Raw genomic sequence first — 13,890 nt, 5'->3', positions numbered from 1 at the left:
CTTTTTTCTATTTGCAAATTTTTTCTCATAATTTTTGATAAATCCTTATTAATTTTCTAAATACTTTCCAAACCAACACTACCAACAAAACTCACTTAAAAATTAAGTTGTTATTTTTATCTTTTTTTAATGTAAAATAAAAGTCACAAAAAGTAAAGATCAAAAGTATTTTGATTTAGATATTGTTTTAATAAGTTTTTAAAACCTAAAAGTATTTTAAATTTAATCATCTCCAAAATAATAGATATATAAACAAAATACAAAAATATAAACTCGTTTATAATATTTAGGATTAAATTTATAATAATTTAACCAAAATCAAAAAAATATGTTTTATGAAATTAAATTATACCAATTTTTATTTGCATTTATTATTTTGTTTTTTTTTTGATTAAACTTATTATTTTAAATTCTTTTTTAAAATATATTTTAATTTAAACAATTTTAATTTTTTTGTTTTTTTTTTGTTAAATTATTAAAATAAGATTAAAAATAATTAAATCTTTTATGAATAATTAAAATAATTTATCTCCTTAAAACTTAATTATAATTAACCCTGAAAAAATGTTTATTTATTTTATGAAAATAAAAAAAATATTTTTATTTTTAAATATTAATTTCATACAAAATTCTTTTTATTTTTCATAAAGTCTTTTAAATATTTTTAAAAATTAATAAAAAATGAATTAAAAATAGCTAAATCATAAAAATATTTATTCGTATGTATAATAAATTTTTATAAACACTTTCTAATTAATTTTATTTATTTTTTAAAAATTTACATCTAATTTTTAAAATAAGAATTATGTTTTAAAAAAATTTAATAAATCTAAAAGAAAAAATATTTATATACTTAGCTATATTTAAAAAAAAAACTGTTTATTTATTTTTCTAAATTTTAATGAAAACATGTAAATTATAATCTAATTCGAATGAATTTTAATTGATTAAATACTCTTTGAAGATTTATGAATTAAAGAAGAAAATAGACTATAAGATGAAATATGCTTTAAATAATATATATATATATATATAAAGCTAAATAACTAAATATATGAATAGGTTTTACTTAAGATAGAATTGATTAAATATGATTTAAAAGAGTTTTATATTTTAATGCCTTGTGTTTCTTTTCATAGGAACAATAAATAGTGTTTTCGATTAATTTTATATAAGGCATTTAGATATTCTGGTTATTATTTTAAAAATTTTGTTTATTTACAATAATTGAAAGGTAAAATAATAATATAATTTTAAATAAATGGTTATTTTTGATTAACCACATGATCTTTTACTAACTTATTTCTTTTTAATATCTATTTTATAAATAAGTAAAAAGCTACTGTTTTTAAGTTCTAGAAATATAGGCTTTAAAATTTTAAATAATTGAAATATTAGAATTTGGCATTTAGTTTGTCTGTAATTTTATTACTTTTATAAACAATTTTTTTATTTTAAAGTAATTAATTATGTCTATTTGCTTATTTATTTAATTAATTAATTATTTATTTGTATGGCTATGTGTATTTTTACATACATGCTTAGATTTTCTACTATGTTTTTATTAAAGCTAAATCTCATAATTAATTATTATTTGATTGACTGTATGAACAATTTAAATGTAGCTATATTGAATTGAAAATTTTAATACTAAGTTATCTTCAACAGATATCACTCCTTTTTTTAAAAAATGTTTATTAATAAATTAATTGAATAATAAAATTTGAAAAGAAATTACTGCAAAAGAAGACTTGATTTCATAGAGCTTGTTTTCGAATGGAAATTCAACAAACTCATTTCGATAGATGATCTTATGCTTTCATGGTTAACTGATTTATTTCCTGGAGTAAAGATAAAATTAAAATGCTAATCTAACTTTTAATTAATTTATTCATTTTCCATTCTCAGAAGATTCCAAATGCAACGTCTGATAACTTCCAGCAGATAAATTAGAAATTTGAAAGATTCTCTTTTTATGTCAAAATGATTTACAACACCACCTGAAATAGTGAATACCCACATACAACGCAATCCAAAATTCAAAGCCATTGCACTATAATAAAGGTGGGGTTTTTTGTATATAATTTTTTCACGTAAAAAGCCATGGCGAGTATCTCCAAGATTCCAATCTTTTTTGATATCCCATGCATAAGAATAAACTGTACTGATAACAGCGAAGAAGATCCAAATATCTAAATATTTTTGATTTCCTGCTGCAACGTGAGAATAATAAACTACTAAGACTGATAAAAAATACTTAATCATATTAAGCATATCAGGTCCTTTATAGTCTCTTTTTTAATAGCAATTCCTCAAGCACTATCCCATACGTAATAACAATGGAAAGAATGCGATGTAGAGTAAAACAGGAGTTTTTTTACCTATTATAAAATAAAAATTTTTATTAAAATTTAGAAATTTTATTTTTATCTATTCTAAAATTTGTTTGCTCCTAGTTAAAAAATGTGTAAATTTACTAGTTTAGTGCTGTTTGCTTATTATGTAAATTAATCATTAGTTTAGTTTGTACTCTTAAGTACTCCAAGAATCAATATTTTCACCCACACTCTACCTCATCCATCCATCCTTTCATTCATCCCTCTTCATCTCAAAATTTAAAAACAACGAATAGTCATGCAAATAATGTGAGACCATTTACAAAGTAAATTAATTACTTAAAAAAAATGTATTCATATTAAACAAAAAGTTGTTTATAAATAACTATTTAATTAATAAATATGTTTGTTAAAAAAGAAAAAACCCTATCAACCCTCACTTCAAAAAGGCATTAATTTAAAAGGAATAATTAAATAAGTATGCTAAAAGTGCTAACTACTTTATTTTAAAAGTTATAGAAATTAAATTTAATAAAATTTGGGTTAAGATTGACTTCAGTTTAGTATGTAAAGATATATCATTAATGAATGAGTAATCCATCAATTATTTGTTTGTTTGCTAGTTAGGTATTTATTTATTTATTCAATCAAAAGACTAAGATGATTAAATAACTAAATGCTTTACTTTATATTAAAAATATAGTAACTATATATATTTAAATTTTTTTTAGATAAAGTAGATAGATATTTTTGCAAAAAAAAGAGATTCTTTAATATGTTTTCTTTGTTTCTAAGGAGAAACATGAAATCATATATGACAAAATGAATTTTACGCTAATAGTCTACCTACACTATTTTCTTTCTTTTTGATAAAAGGTTGGGGCAATAAAACACCTGAAATAACTATTAGCTAATAAAACATATCACATATTTATATCTAATTAATTTTTATAAGTAATTTCTACTTATTATTAAATTAGTTGCTTATTTATTACTTATATTAATTGACTGCCTAACCATATTTTTAAAAATAGCTAAAATAGTAAAAAAACTAAAAAATAAATTTTGTATTCTTTAGTCTTTTGGATAAAAAAGGGATTTAAAGTGAGATAAATAGTAAAAAATTTCAATTTATGCAAAATTAAAAGTACTTGTTGATATTTTGAGGATTTTTTATACATTTATTATGCTGTATTTTAGGTTTTGGCCTAGCTTAAAATAAGAGGCGTTTTTTCATAATTATTGTTTTGAGCTAAAGAGGAAGAAGAAAAAAAGAAGGGGGAAATAATAGATAGATTAATTTATTGATAGATAGATAGGTGAGTGAGAATGACGTAGGAGCAAAAAATTAAGAAAATTATTTTGTTTTTTATTATTTTATATTTAAAGTTCTCACATTAATTGAGCTAATCAACACTTTGATAATCTGATGAGTAGTAACAAAGAGTATATTCAGCATCTTTTAAAGGTCCTACTAATGATACAATTTGATCTGTAGCAAATCCTAGTTGGAATGGAACAGTAGAGGGACGGAAAGGACTAAGTAGACTCTGTAGAAAAGTATGAGCAGCCCAGAGGCAAGTTTGCCTTCCAACAAACAAAAAATAAGCTATGCAGAGAATCCAAAGCACAATGCCTAAGTATTCCTTTTCGATAGCATCGAATACTTTGGAAATTTAATCAGACTCGTCTAGAATATCGATCTCCAGTTAGTACCATATAAAAAACACAAAAAATATAAACAAAAATACAAGAACCTTCCTTATAACTCTCTTGGGCTTGATTGAAAAATCTATGTTTAGTAGTTTCTGGTAATTGATTTTATATTCGTTGAAGATTAATTCATTGATACCTAAAATTCCAACATAGAGCACAAACACAGCTAGTGCTCTGTAGATAGGAAAAGTATATCTGAAAAAATAAGTTTCCTATTCTACGACAACAACGCTAATTATTTCACCAACGTTGCTAGTCGCACCAGAATCGTATTGCTACTACTATTACATTATAGCTATTTATTTTTCTATTTAATTTCTGGTTAACAAATTTGTTTTTTTTAAAGAATTTCTGCTTTTACTTTTTTTTTTTACTTTTTTTGAGGATTTTAAGAATCTCTTGTAATTAAATTATTATTCGCTTAGTATTTCGAGGTTTCGTTTAAAATTGAATTCCTTGTTTTGGTTATCAAGTGTATATTTTACTCTTTATCAAAAATATATAAAATATTAAATAAAAAAGATTATTTTGCGCTATCTTTTGCCTGCAATCATAAACTTTTTGATTGCTGGCTAGATTTATTTTAAAATCGACAGTAGATTAACATCATTTTATATTCCATTCTAAAATTCTAAAGAATTACTTTAAATTTCATTTATTTTCTAATCAAATGTATAATTAGTTTATTCTCTTTGCATTCTAGGATGTTTGTTTTTAAGCAATTAGTTCTAAGTACATTTTTAGCTTTTTGAAGAGCAATCAATTTCACTAAAATAAGCATTTTTTGGTTTATTTTTCTATTTTAAGAGTAAACCCTTCACTCATCGCTTAAATTTCACTGTAGAAATAAATAATTACAAATAAGTTTTATCTATTTCTTTTTGTAGTCTTTTTGAGTTCTATTTAATTTGTATTTTTCTTAGAATCTGCCACTCTCACAGAAATTTGCATTTTTTTTATTTCTCTTAATGGTTTTTATAAATAAACTATTTTGATGAGACGAATATTAAAAATAAAATAGATAATGAATTTGATGTGAGTGAATTTTTTAGTTTTTACATGCATTATCAATATCAAATTAAACTAAATTCAGCTTTAAAAAAGGAAAATACTAAACTTTTTAAATAAAAAATAACTAAATTACAAATTGTCCTATTATGGTATTAATAACAAAATAAAATCTAATTTGTCCTTTTAATTAGATACTTTATAAAAAAATCAATAGTATTTTTTGTAAAAGAATATCTCACTTTAATTAAAGTCAAATACAATATAAATAATAATAAATATTTGAAAAAGGTGACCACCTACGAAACTAAAAATGAATCATAAAAGCAAATAACCAGATTACTCGCACAATTAAATTAAATTAGAAAGGCCGAATTTTATCAGAAATGATTTACTTTTTAAAAATAAATAAGAATTTGAGAGAAATTGAGTAAATAAAATGAACTTATTCTTTAAATTACAAGCAAAAATACTTTAACAAACTATTGAACATGATTATACTATCTGCAGAGTATTTGTACTCTATTCATTAGTAAAAAATGCATTTATACTTTATTAAAAAATGAATCATTTTAATCTCTATAGTAAATTTAAATGGCATGTAAAATTCAGATTCAAAAAAAAAAACACAGCAAACTAATCTAGTAAAGTATTATTTAAAAATTTAAATCTCCATTTACATTGAATTTTATTCATTTTTACAAGACTCTTATCTTTAGATAACTAAATACTAATCAAACTGTAAGCTAATAAATTTTACTTAGCTTTTAAGTTTACCCTATATTATTAAAGTAAATTGCTTATGAAAACAAAAACCACTCATTTTTCAGGTATCTTTTCATTATTAATAAAAAATTTTCATATTTATTTTAGAAATTTCAATTCATAATCACATTTACTCTATGAAAATCTGTAAAAAATAATAAAAAAGATTTTTTTGTTCATTATTATTCTAAATAGTGTAAACTATCACATTATCTAGCCCTAACAAATGTTCACCCAAAAAACTTTTAAGGGAAAATTAATACCATAATGATTAAAAGATTTTTTTTAAATTCCTATAAATTAATGATATCACATTATATTTATGAACAGATTTGATTTATAAAATTTTAATAAAGAGCCAACATATTTTTAAAAATAACAAATGATTTAATTTTGGCTACAATATTTTTTACATATTTAATATTTGTATTAAAAATATTAATAAATTTAAAGTTTTGATTATATTTATTACTTTGAAATAAATACATAAATTGGTTAAAGGTAATTGTATAATTTATTTATAGTATCAACCTATTTCACTAGTTTGATATTTATTTATTTATATAATTAAAGTTTTATTTTCTTAAGTATTTATTTATAAAACTGTTTCCCTTATTATTGAAGAATGATAGCTTAATACATACTTAAAAATTTATTTTTAAAAATGTTTAGATTGAATAAAGTTATTTGTTTAAATATGTAATATCTTTAGTTAGTTAGTTGGATAAATAAGTAGCTAATTTGTTTGATTAAGATCTTATATTTATTCATTCAGATTTGTAAACGGATTGATTCTTCATCAACATAATTTAGCATCTCGCTTTAAATTTAGACCTAATTTAATTATTCATGCTTGAGGAATGGCTTTATACTTTTCAAGACTTTCAAGGCTTGTTTTATTTACTTAGAGGACACTCCTAATTATAGTTGATCTTAAAATTATTTTAAGGCAGCCTAAATTTTTATTTCCTCTCTTTTAAATTAATTTATAAATGTATCATTTTTATCTTCCTTCCTTTTTGTACTATTTGATTCAATTTTTTTAATATCTTCATCCTCTAAATTTTTCCTTTTTAATCTTTTGCTTTCTTAAATATTAGCCCCATCTCCCAAAATATTAAGTTTTATTTCATTCATTGCTCCTACGCTAGATAGCTTCATCTGATCTATTGTTCCAACATTTATAGAAAGCAAGTTATTTCTGTTGTAAGCATCAGTGAATTATTGATTAAATCCATTTGATTCTATCATTTAATTATCCTTATGTTTTAGTATATGGATAGGAGATAATTACTCAGATACGATGTATTCATTATCTTTTGGAGAGAGGAGTTCATTATTTTGAATCTTTATATTATTTGATTCTACATCCATTTCTGGTAAATTACTATTTGTTCCTCTTAGCCCAGCATTTTCAGTTAGGAGAGTTGTTGCATAATTATTTTATATAGGATTTATACGAGTGACTGAAGAAGTATCGACTTGAATTGGTAATTCTAAGTCAACAACAGCTTTGTATTTATTGCAATTGTTAATATGCTCTAGCTCAACACGGAAAAAATTCCACTAACATCTCCTATAAAGTTCAAGGAAATATACAATAAAAGTGAACATGCCTGGAATATTTATGGCATTGTCTATTATTGCTGTTAATCCCAAAGAAATATTCATTGCCCATACTATTCTGAGAATGAGATTGGAAAAAATCGCAAAAAGATATATATTTTAGTTGCTGTAATAAAGCTATCTTCCAAGTAAACGTGTTTCTTTCCAAGTCTTGCCTATTTTCAATAATCCCCAATCTTAAGAAATATCCCAATAAAAAGAAATTAAAGTACTAAAAGATCCTACCAACAACCAAGATATTAAGTATTTTTTCTCACTATTAACAGTATATTAGTAAGATAATATTGAAGTCAACAAAGAAAAAATATATTTAATGCAGTTATAGAAAGGCCAAGTTCTCCAAAATTTCTTATTGTCATATCCCTATCTAATACATTAAAGCATTCTATATAGTGTTGGTATAATATTCAGTAAAAATGGCATTACGCTGCTATTTGAACCTATTTATAAAATAAAATTAACATTTAAATAAACCTACAACTTTGAGAAAAATTAAATTTATGTTTTTGTCTATCCTGATTTTTATTTTCAAAAAATATCTTTAAACTGTAATTTTGTAGAACCAAGTTAGCCATTTCACATGGATGATGAAATAGACAATATCAAAATTATCTTGCAATAAAAGAAGAAAAATAATTAATTACACTAATCGGATATGATATGAAATTTACTTAAGTAGAAGCAAATTGTAATTCCCAAGTCCTTCAATGGACCTGCTAAAGAAACGAGCATATCTGTCATCCAAGAGATTCTAAACTCCATTTTAACAAACGGAGATTTAAGACAATCAGCAAGGAGACGGAAGAAATACAATCTACCTTGAGGGTTAAAAAACGAAACATTAAAGAATGGAAAGAAATAATATCCAAAAAGCATAAGCCAGCCAATAAGTGGAAGAAGTTCCATGTCTATCCAATCAATCAGAAAATATAAATCAACACCACCTCCAGAGCTTGCTACATCTTAATGAGGAGTATTCAAAAATATATACCAAACAAAGCAAACAAAATAGAAGAAAGTAAAGAAAGAGGCTCTCTTAAGAATTTAATACATCTAACTAAAATGATGATTAAATTTAAATATTAACTTGTAGTTAATATGGTTGTTTTACCAACCATGAACATTCCAGGCAATCAACCAAATGTTAGTTATAAACAAACCATTTCCTCTAAATAGAGGGAAGATAGTGCTCAGTCGTGTCTTTTGCACTGCTGAAGGGTTTTCACTATAAACTTAAACGAACTTAAGAACTATAAATAAAAGTAATATGAGTGAAATTCCACAAAAAACGCCATAGAAAAGAATTTAATTTGGAGAAAGAGGTTTAGGAGTTGTATATAGTCTGAAGTCAACTCTGCCCATTTTCTATTGTGAAATGTCTGGATAAAATAAGTTTATGTAATTTTCTTCTGTTTTTTTAATTATATCCATGAGCTTGTCCTTATTTCTAGCTAGATAAGTATTATACTGACCTGAGTTAACCCTTTTTGCAAGATTAAAATCTTGATGCTCTGTTTAAGTTAGCGACTTTACAACTTTGGAATACTTTTTTAAAATTTTTTGGAGTCCCATTTCATTTAACTTAATGTAATCTTTTAGCATATTTAGCTCCTTATAATAAATTTTGAAGGAATATTTTAATCTCTATTCGTTCTTTACTCTCTGCTAATTATGTAGTGATTTCCCAACAAAAGAGGAATTTATCATCAGATATTTATACCTCTTCAACACATCTAACAGTTTATACATAAAAAATTTATCAATTTTGACAATTTCACTTTTTATGAGATCTTCGAAAGTGCGAATACAATAAACTACTTCTTCAACTCTTAAGTTCTTTCTGTTGGTAATATGAAAAACCAAATTCCCTTCCTTATAAATTGCTGTCACAAACTTCTTCTGTAAAATCTTTGCAGGAGCAAGAAGCTTCTTCAGAGTGTTATACTCTATATATGCCTCTGCCCACTCTGGAACCCTATCGTGAAGTAGCAACTTTCCGAACTTCATTGCTATATTTACAGACTAAATTATATTCTTTTTTTCTACTTCAACTAAATGATTTTCAGATAAAATTATTTATAATTTTGACAGTTTAATTAGTTGATATGATGCTTAAAATTCTTTAAAACTCTTCAATACCAACAAGCAATTAGAAATCCCTGTAAACTGTTCCTTATTTGAAAACTTTTTTTCGACTTTTGCAGATATTATCTCTATAAATATTAATTTGTTTAATATTAATTACGAATAATTACTTAAAAAAAAGAGTTTTATCTGAATCTCTAAATAAGTATTTTACATAAAAATCACAAACTGATAGATTACAATAATAATGATATTTTTTACGAGAAATCAGAGATTACAATTAAATAATTTTGATTGTAAATTCTTTCATAACTTAGCCAAATTTTTTTTTTGCATTTTTTAACTAAAATGTTTTATATAAATAAAACTTTTAAAGTAGAAAAAATGATAGAAATTGAATATTTCTTGAATAAAGTTAAGCTTTAATATGTATTAATTCTGATAAATTTAAGTTAAGTAAATTGAAATAGCAAAATCTCTTAGCGTAAATTTAAAACAATTTGAATAGTTTTCCAATCAAATTATTGTAATTATTAAGATTATTTTAGTCTTTGCTTGATTTTTGATTGTATAGAAGAAAAAAATAAAAATTTGATATTTATAAATATAAAATCAAAAATAAACATCTAGTTAATAAAACTAAAAAAGATTACTTGCAAATTAATTTTAAATTTATATTTTTTTAAATTAAAGCTAAATTAAAATCATCAAATATTAAATAATAGATAATAAGAATATGATCCCACTCAATAAATAATAAATTTAAAAATTTTTTAAATAACATGCTGGGACTATAAGATATATAAATTTTTTTATTTTTTTAACAGAGTTAGAGTTCAAATTTTACTATAAATGAAACACCTTTAAAATAAAAACATGTTTGGATATTTATTAATACTAAACTAAAAATGAATAAATTATTTTTAACAAATTGCAAATTTTAAAATAAATGAGAAATTATTTTAAATTATAATTTATCTCTCTTATTCTCTCCTCTGTTATAAATAAAATAATTAAGATATAAAAAATTAATAAATAGGTTTAATGAATAATTTTATATATTTCATCATATATTTTTTAAAAACTATTTACTGAATGAATAAAGAAATATTATTTTGTTTATCTTAAAATATAATAATAAAATTTTAAGTAGCTACATATACTTAATAAAATGTTGAATTCGATGAAAATTATTAAAAATAATTATTAAATTATATTGAAAATAATCAATTTTACTTAAAATAATTACTCTCGAATTACATTTATTCTTTATGAATTCAAAAAAATTTGATTTTTTATTGGTAAGAAATATTATTAGTAGAAATAAGAAAAAATACAAAAAAATTAAAAAATTGAAAACACAATAAGATAGTTTAAAAATAGAAATATTACTTAACTAAATAATATTTTTTTATACATAAAATAATTTTTAATTTTGGTTTTTATTACTTTAATTTTTCTGACTTTTATTCAGATAATCTATTACGTTCATTTAGTAATATTTTTTTTATCTTGAAAAGTAATCAAATATAGTAACAATTTTTATCAAATGTGTTATATTCTCTCTTTACTCAGAAAACTTCAAATAATTTGACTACAGATGATTTTAAGAAGAAGAATTTTTAATTTTTTAATTATAAAATTTAAACAATATTAAAATTGTTAAAAATAACTAATTGTAAGAACATAAAATTTAGTTAAAGGTAACTTAAATATCGAAAGATTTATAGGAATTTAGCTCTTTTTACATGTCTAAGTCTTTAGAAGATAATGATTAGATAGCACTTCAGTTGGTTGATGTAAAAAAATGCAACTAGCAGAAGAATTAAGTAGACGAATCTTAGTACATATAAGTGCCTGAAAATGAATAAGGAGGGGATTAAATTATTTTAATTTCCAAAGGATATGATGATTAGGACTAAGGAATATACTTTTAAATTAAAAAAGTATATCGCACTGCTTAAGACTTTCTAAAAATGTATAGTAAATAAACAGTTGGATTTATTAGCATAATATTAAGCATTTTAGTTTTAGCTAGCTATTTCAGTTTGAAAGAAAGATGTCCTTATGAATCAGATCATACATGCTTAAAAGAATTTATTTTTCCAAAACTATTTGTGTGGATATCTAAAGTTTTATTTAACAGCTTAGCAACTGTTATCTAATTTCATTTTCTCGTTTCAAAAAGCACTTATACTTTGATACCTGCGTTCGGTTTTCTTCAGTCTATGTATCTCTTTATATTTAATGACAATACTATCAATTTGCAATATTACATGGGAGGAATTAATGCTATTCATATAATAATCTTATTTTTTCTTCTTTTAATATATGCTTTAATTAGGGTATGGGTTGCTTGCTTCAAAAAATACAAATGGATATGTTTTTTTGGTAACATATTGTTGATTTTAACTGTTATAATTATCTTTTATTACCAATCAATTGCGCACGGGTGTGATTATTGGACCTAAGGAATCAATGGCCAAATTGAAAGAGAATAATCCTCTTGCAATATTATTGTACCCAAACTTTGTTGGTATAAAATCACCCATTAGTGGCAAGATCTTTCTTTGCTCTTTCCCTCTTGTGAAAATACTTCTATTTCATCTGATTCTAAGCAAAAAATAGATTAATTCTATTCTCCGTATGTGAAGGATTCACAATTTATAGCCTTTTCTAATTTAAATTCAGTGCCTGAGTAAAATAGAACAGATGAACAAATTTAAGCAACTACATTTAGATTATCTAAAGGATATTCTTCTTTGGAAGAAGCATTCAATGATAAATATGATGTTGTTTTTGATAGAAAAGAGTAAAAATATCACATTGACGTGCAATTCAACTAGACTCTTTCTGAATAAAGAAGCAAGATAGCAAGCGAAAGTTCTTCAAAACCTCTCTCAAAAAATATTCTGCTCATTTTCATTGATGCTGTTAGCCGCCAATCAATGCACTTAAAACTTCCAAAAACTATAGAGTGGTTTTAAAAAAGGTCAAGAATGCACAGTTATGTCCCTGAAAATAGATAATCTGAGGAAGATAAAAAAAATAGCTAATCGTTTGAGTTCTACAAATACAACTCCCTCAAGCCTTATACATACGATAATCTCTAAAATCTGATATATGGTTCAATGATTAGAAATGTAGAAGTTACTGAAGAAGAAAAATTGATTAGTATACTAGAAGATATTAAATAAAAAGGATATGTAACAGGTCATAGTAGTGATTAATGTCAAACACTATCACTAAGTTTTGATTATGAAACTGCAGGACTCATTAATTCGTCAAGATACGATCACGAGACTTAATCTTATGCATGCGATCCTAATTTCCAAGACCCTGAAAGCAAATTTGGTCTTTTTTAGGGGCCATATTCAATTACTAGAAGATGTTTATATGGTAAAACTATGGCTGAATATCCAACAGAATACGCTAAGTCTTTTTTTAGAAAGTACAAAGATAATTAGAAGTTTATGCATCTAGAATTCAGTTATGGTCATGAGGGAACAGGAGAGGTTATTAACTACTTAGATGATCCTCTTTCTAATTTCTTAGAGGAGATGTCTGATGAAGGATTATTGAAAGACACTACAGTAATTCTCTTTAGTGATCATGGTCTACACATGTAAGGAATATTTTATCTTCTATAACTCAGAAACGTTTTTATTGAAATAAACCTTCCTGGATTATTCATTAACGTACCTCCTGAGTTGAATGAAAAATATGGAGATTAAATAGCCCTTAACTAATAAAACCTAGTTTCAATAAAAAACCTTCATCATTTCATAAAATAATTGATTGAAGGAGAAAAATATGAAAACCATCAATTAAGTTTAACCAATCCTCTACAATTTTAAAAATAATGTCATGATATTGGAGTTTTTGAGTCAGACGATTGCTCATGTAAATGATTTCTTAAAAAATATTTTTCTTTACTTTTGTAGGGCTTAAAAAAATAGATAAATATATAAATTAATATCAGAAAGCCATTTTAAACCCTTAATTAATTAATGAATTATTCTGTTTGACACATGTTTAATATTAAAATTAGCAAGAAAATCTTGAGCAATATAACTTTTTTTTAATTAATTTTTTTTTTCTTCTATTCTTTTATTTATCTAAATTACTACTTCTTCTTCTATTATTTGCATTCCTTAAATTAACTAAAAAGAGCTAATTATTTTAAAATCTCTTTTTTTGAGTGAATTAAAAGGGAAATATTTTAAAAAAAAATATTTTGATTGTTTAAACAACATTTTCGAATTTACTTGAGTCAAACCTTAAAAAGAAACTTTCATTTAAATTAAATATTTTAAATTTAATAAAATAAAAATATATATAATATACCTCTAAT

At 23.3% G+C, this 13,890-nt stretch overlaps 3 protein-coding genes across 3 annotated transcripts; 1 reads left to right on the top strand and 2 right to left on the bottom strand. All coding sequences in view use genetic code 6, as the record gives it.

The window, feature by feature from the left end:
• Nucleotides 1-1,661: 1,661 nt before the first annotated feature.
• TTHERM_00550870 (EXS family protein) lies at nt 1,662-4,342 on the bottom strand (the record flags this gene model as incomplete). Its single annotated transcript, XM_001009178.2, has 3 exons — nt 1,662-1,677; nt 1,739-2,381; nt 3,733-4,342. The coding sequence occupies 3 exons, from the start codon at nt 4,340-4,342 to the stop codon at nt 1,662-1,664; spliced, it is 1,269 nt and encodes a 422-aa protein (XP_001009178.2).
• A 2,254-nt stretch (nt 4,343-6,596) lies between these two features.
• Nucleotides 6,597-9,846, bottom strand: TTHERM_00550850 (EXS family protein; the record flags this gene model as incomplete). The annotated part of the gene is made up of 3 exons (XM_001009176.2): nt 6,597-7,891; nt 8,096-9,664; nt 9,798-9,846. The coding sequence occupies 3 exons, from the start codon at nt 9,844-9,846 to the stop codon at nt 6,597-6,599; spliced, it is 2,913 nt and encodes a 970-aa protein (XP_001009176.2).
• A 1,438-nt stretch (nt 9,847-11,284) lies between these two features.
• Nucleotides 11,285-13,447, top strand: TTHERM_00550849 (type I phosphodiesterase/nucleotide pyrophosphatase; the record flags this gene model as incomplete). Its single annotated transcript, XM_001471105.2, has 1 exon — nt 11,285-13,447. One exon carries the CDS (start codon nt 11,285-11,287, stop codon nt 13,445-13,447), a length of 2,163 nt encoding a protein of 720 aa, XP_001471155.1.
• Nucleotides 13,448-13,890: the final 443 nt, after the last annotated feature.

Source organism: Tetrahymena thermophila (assembly GCF_000189635.1).
Source record: "Tetrahymena thermophila SB210 genomic scaffold scf_8254786, whole genome shotgun sequence".
Classification (NCBI taxonomy): domain Eukaryota; phylum Ciliophora; class Oligohymenophorea; order Hymenostomatida; family Tetrahymenidae; genus Tetrahymena; species Tetrahymena thermophila.
Note: the sequence above shows the minus strand (reverse complement) of the source record. Positions and strands in the feature narration are given on the sequence as shown.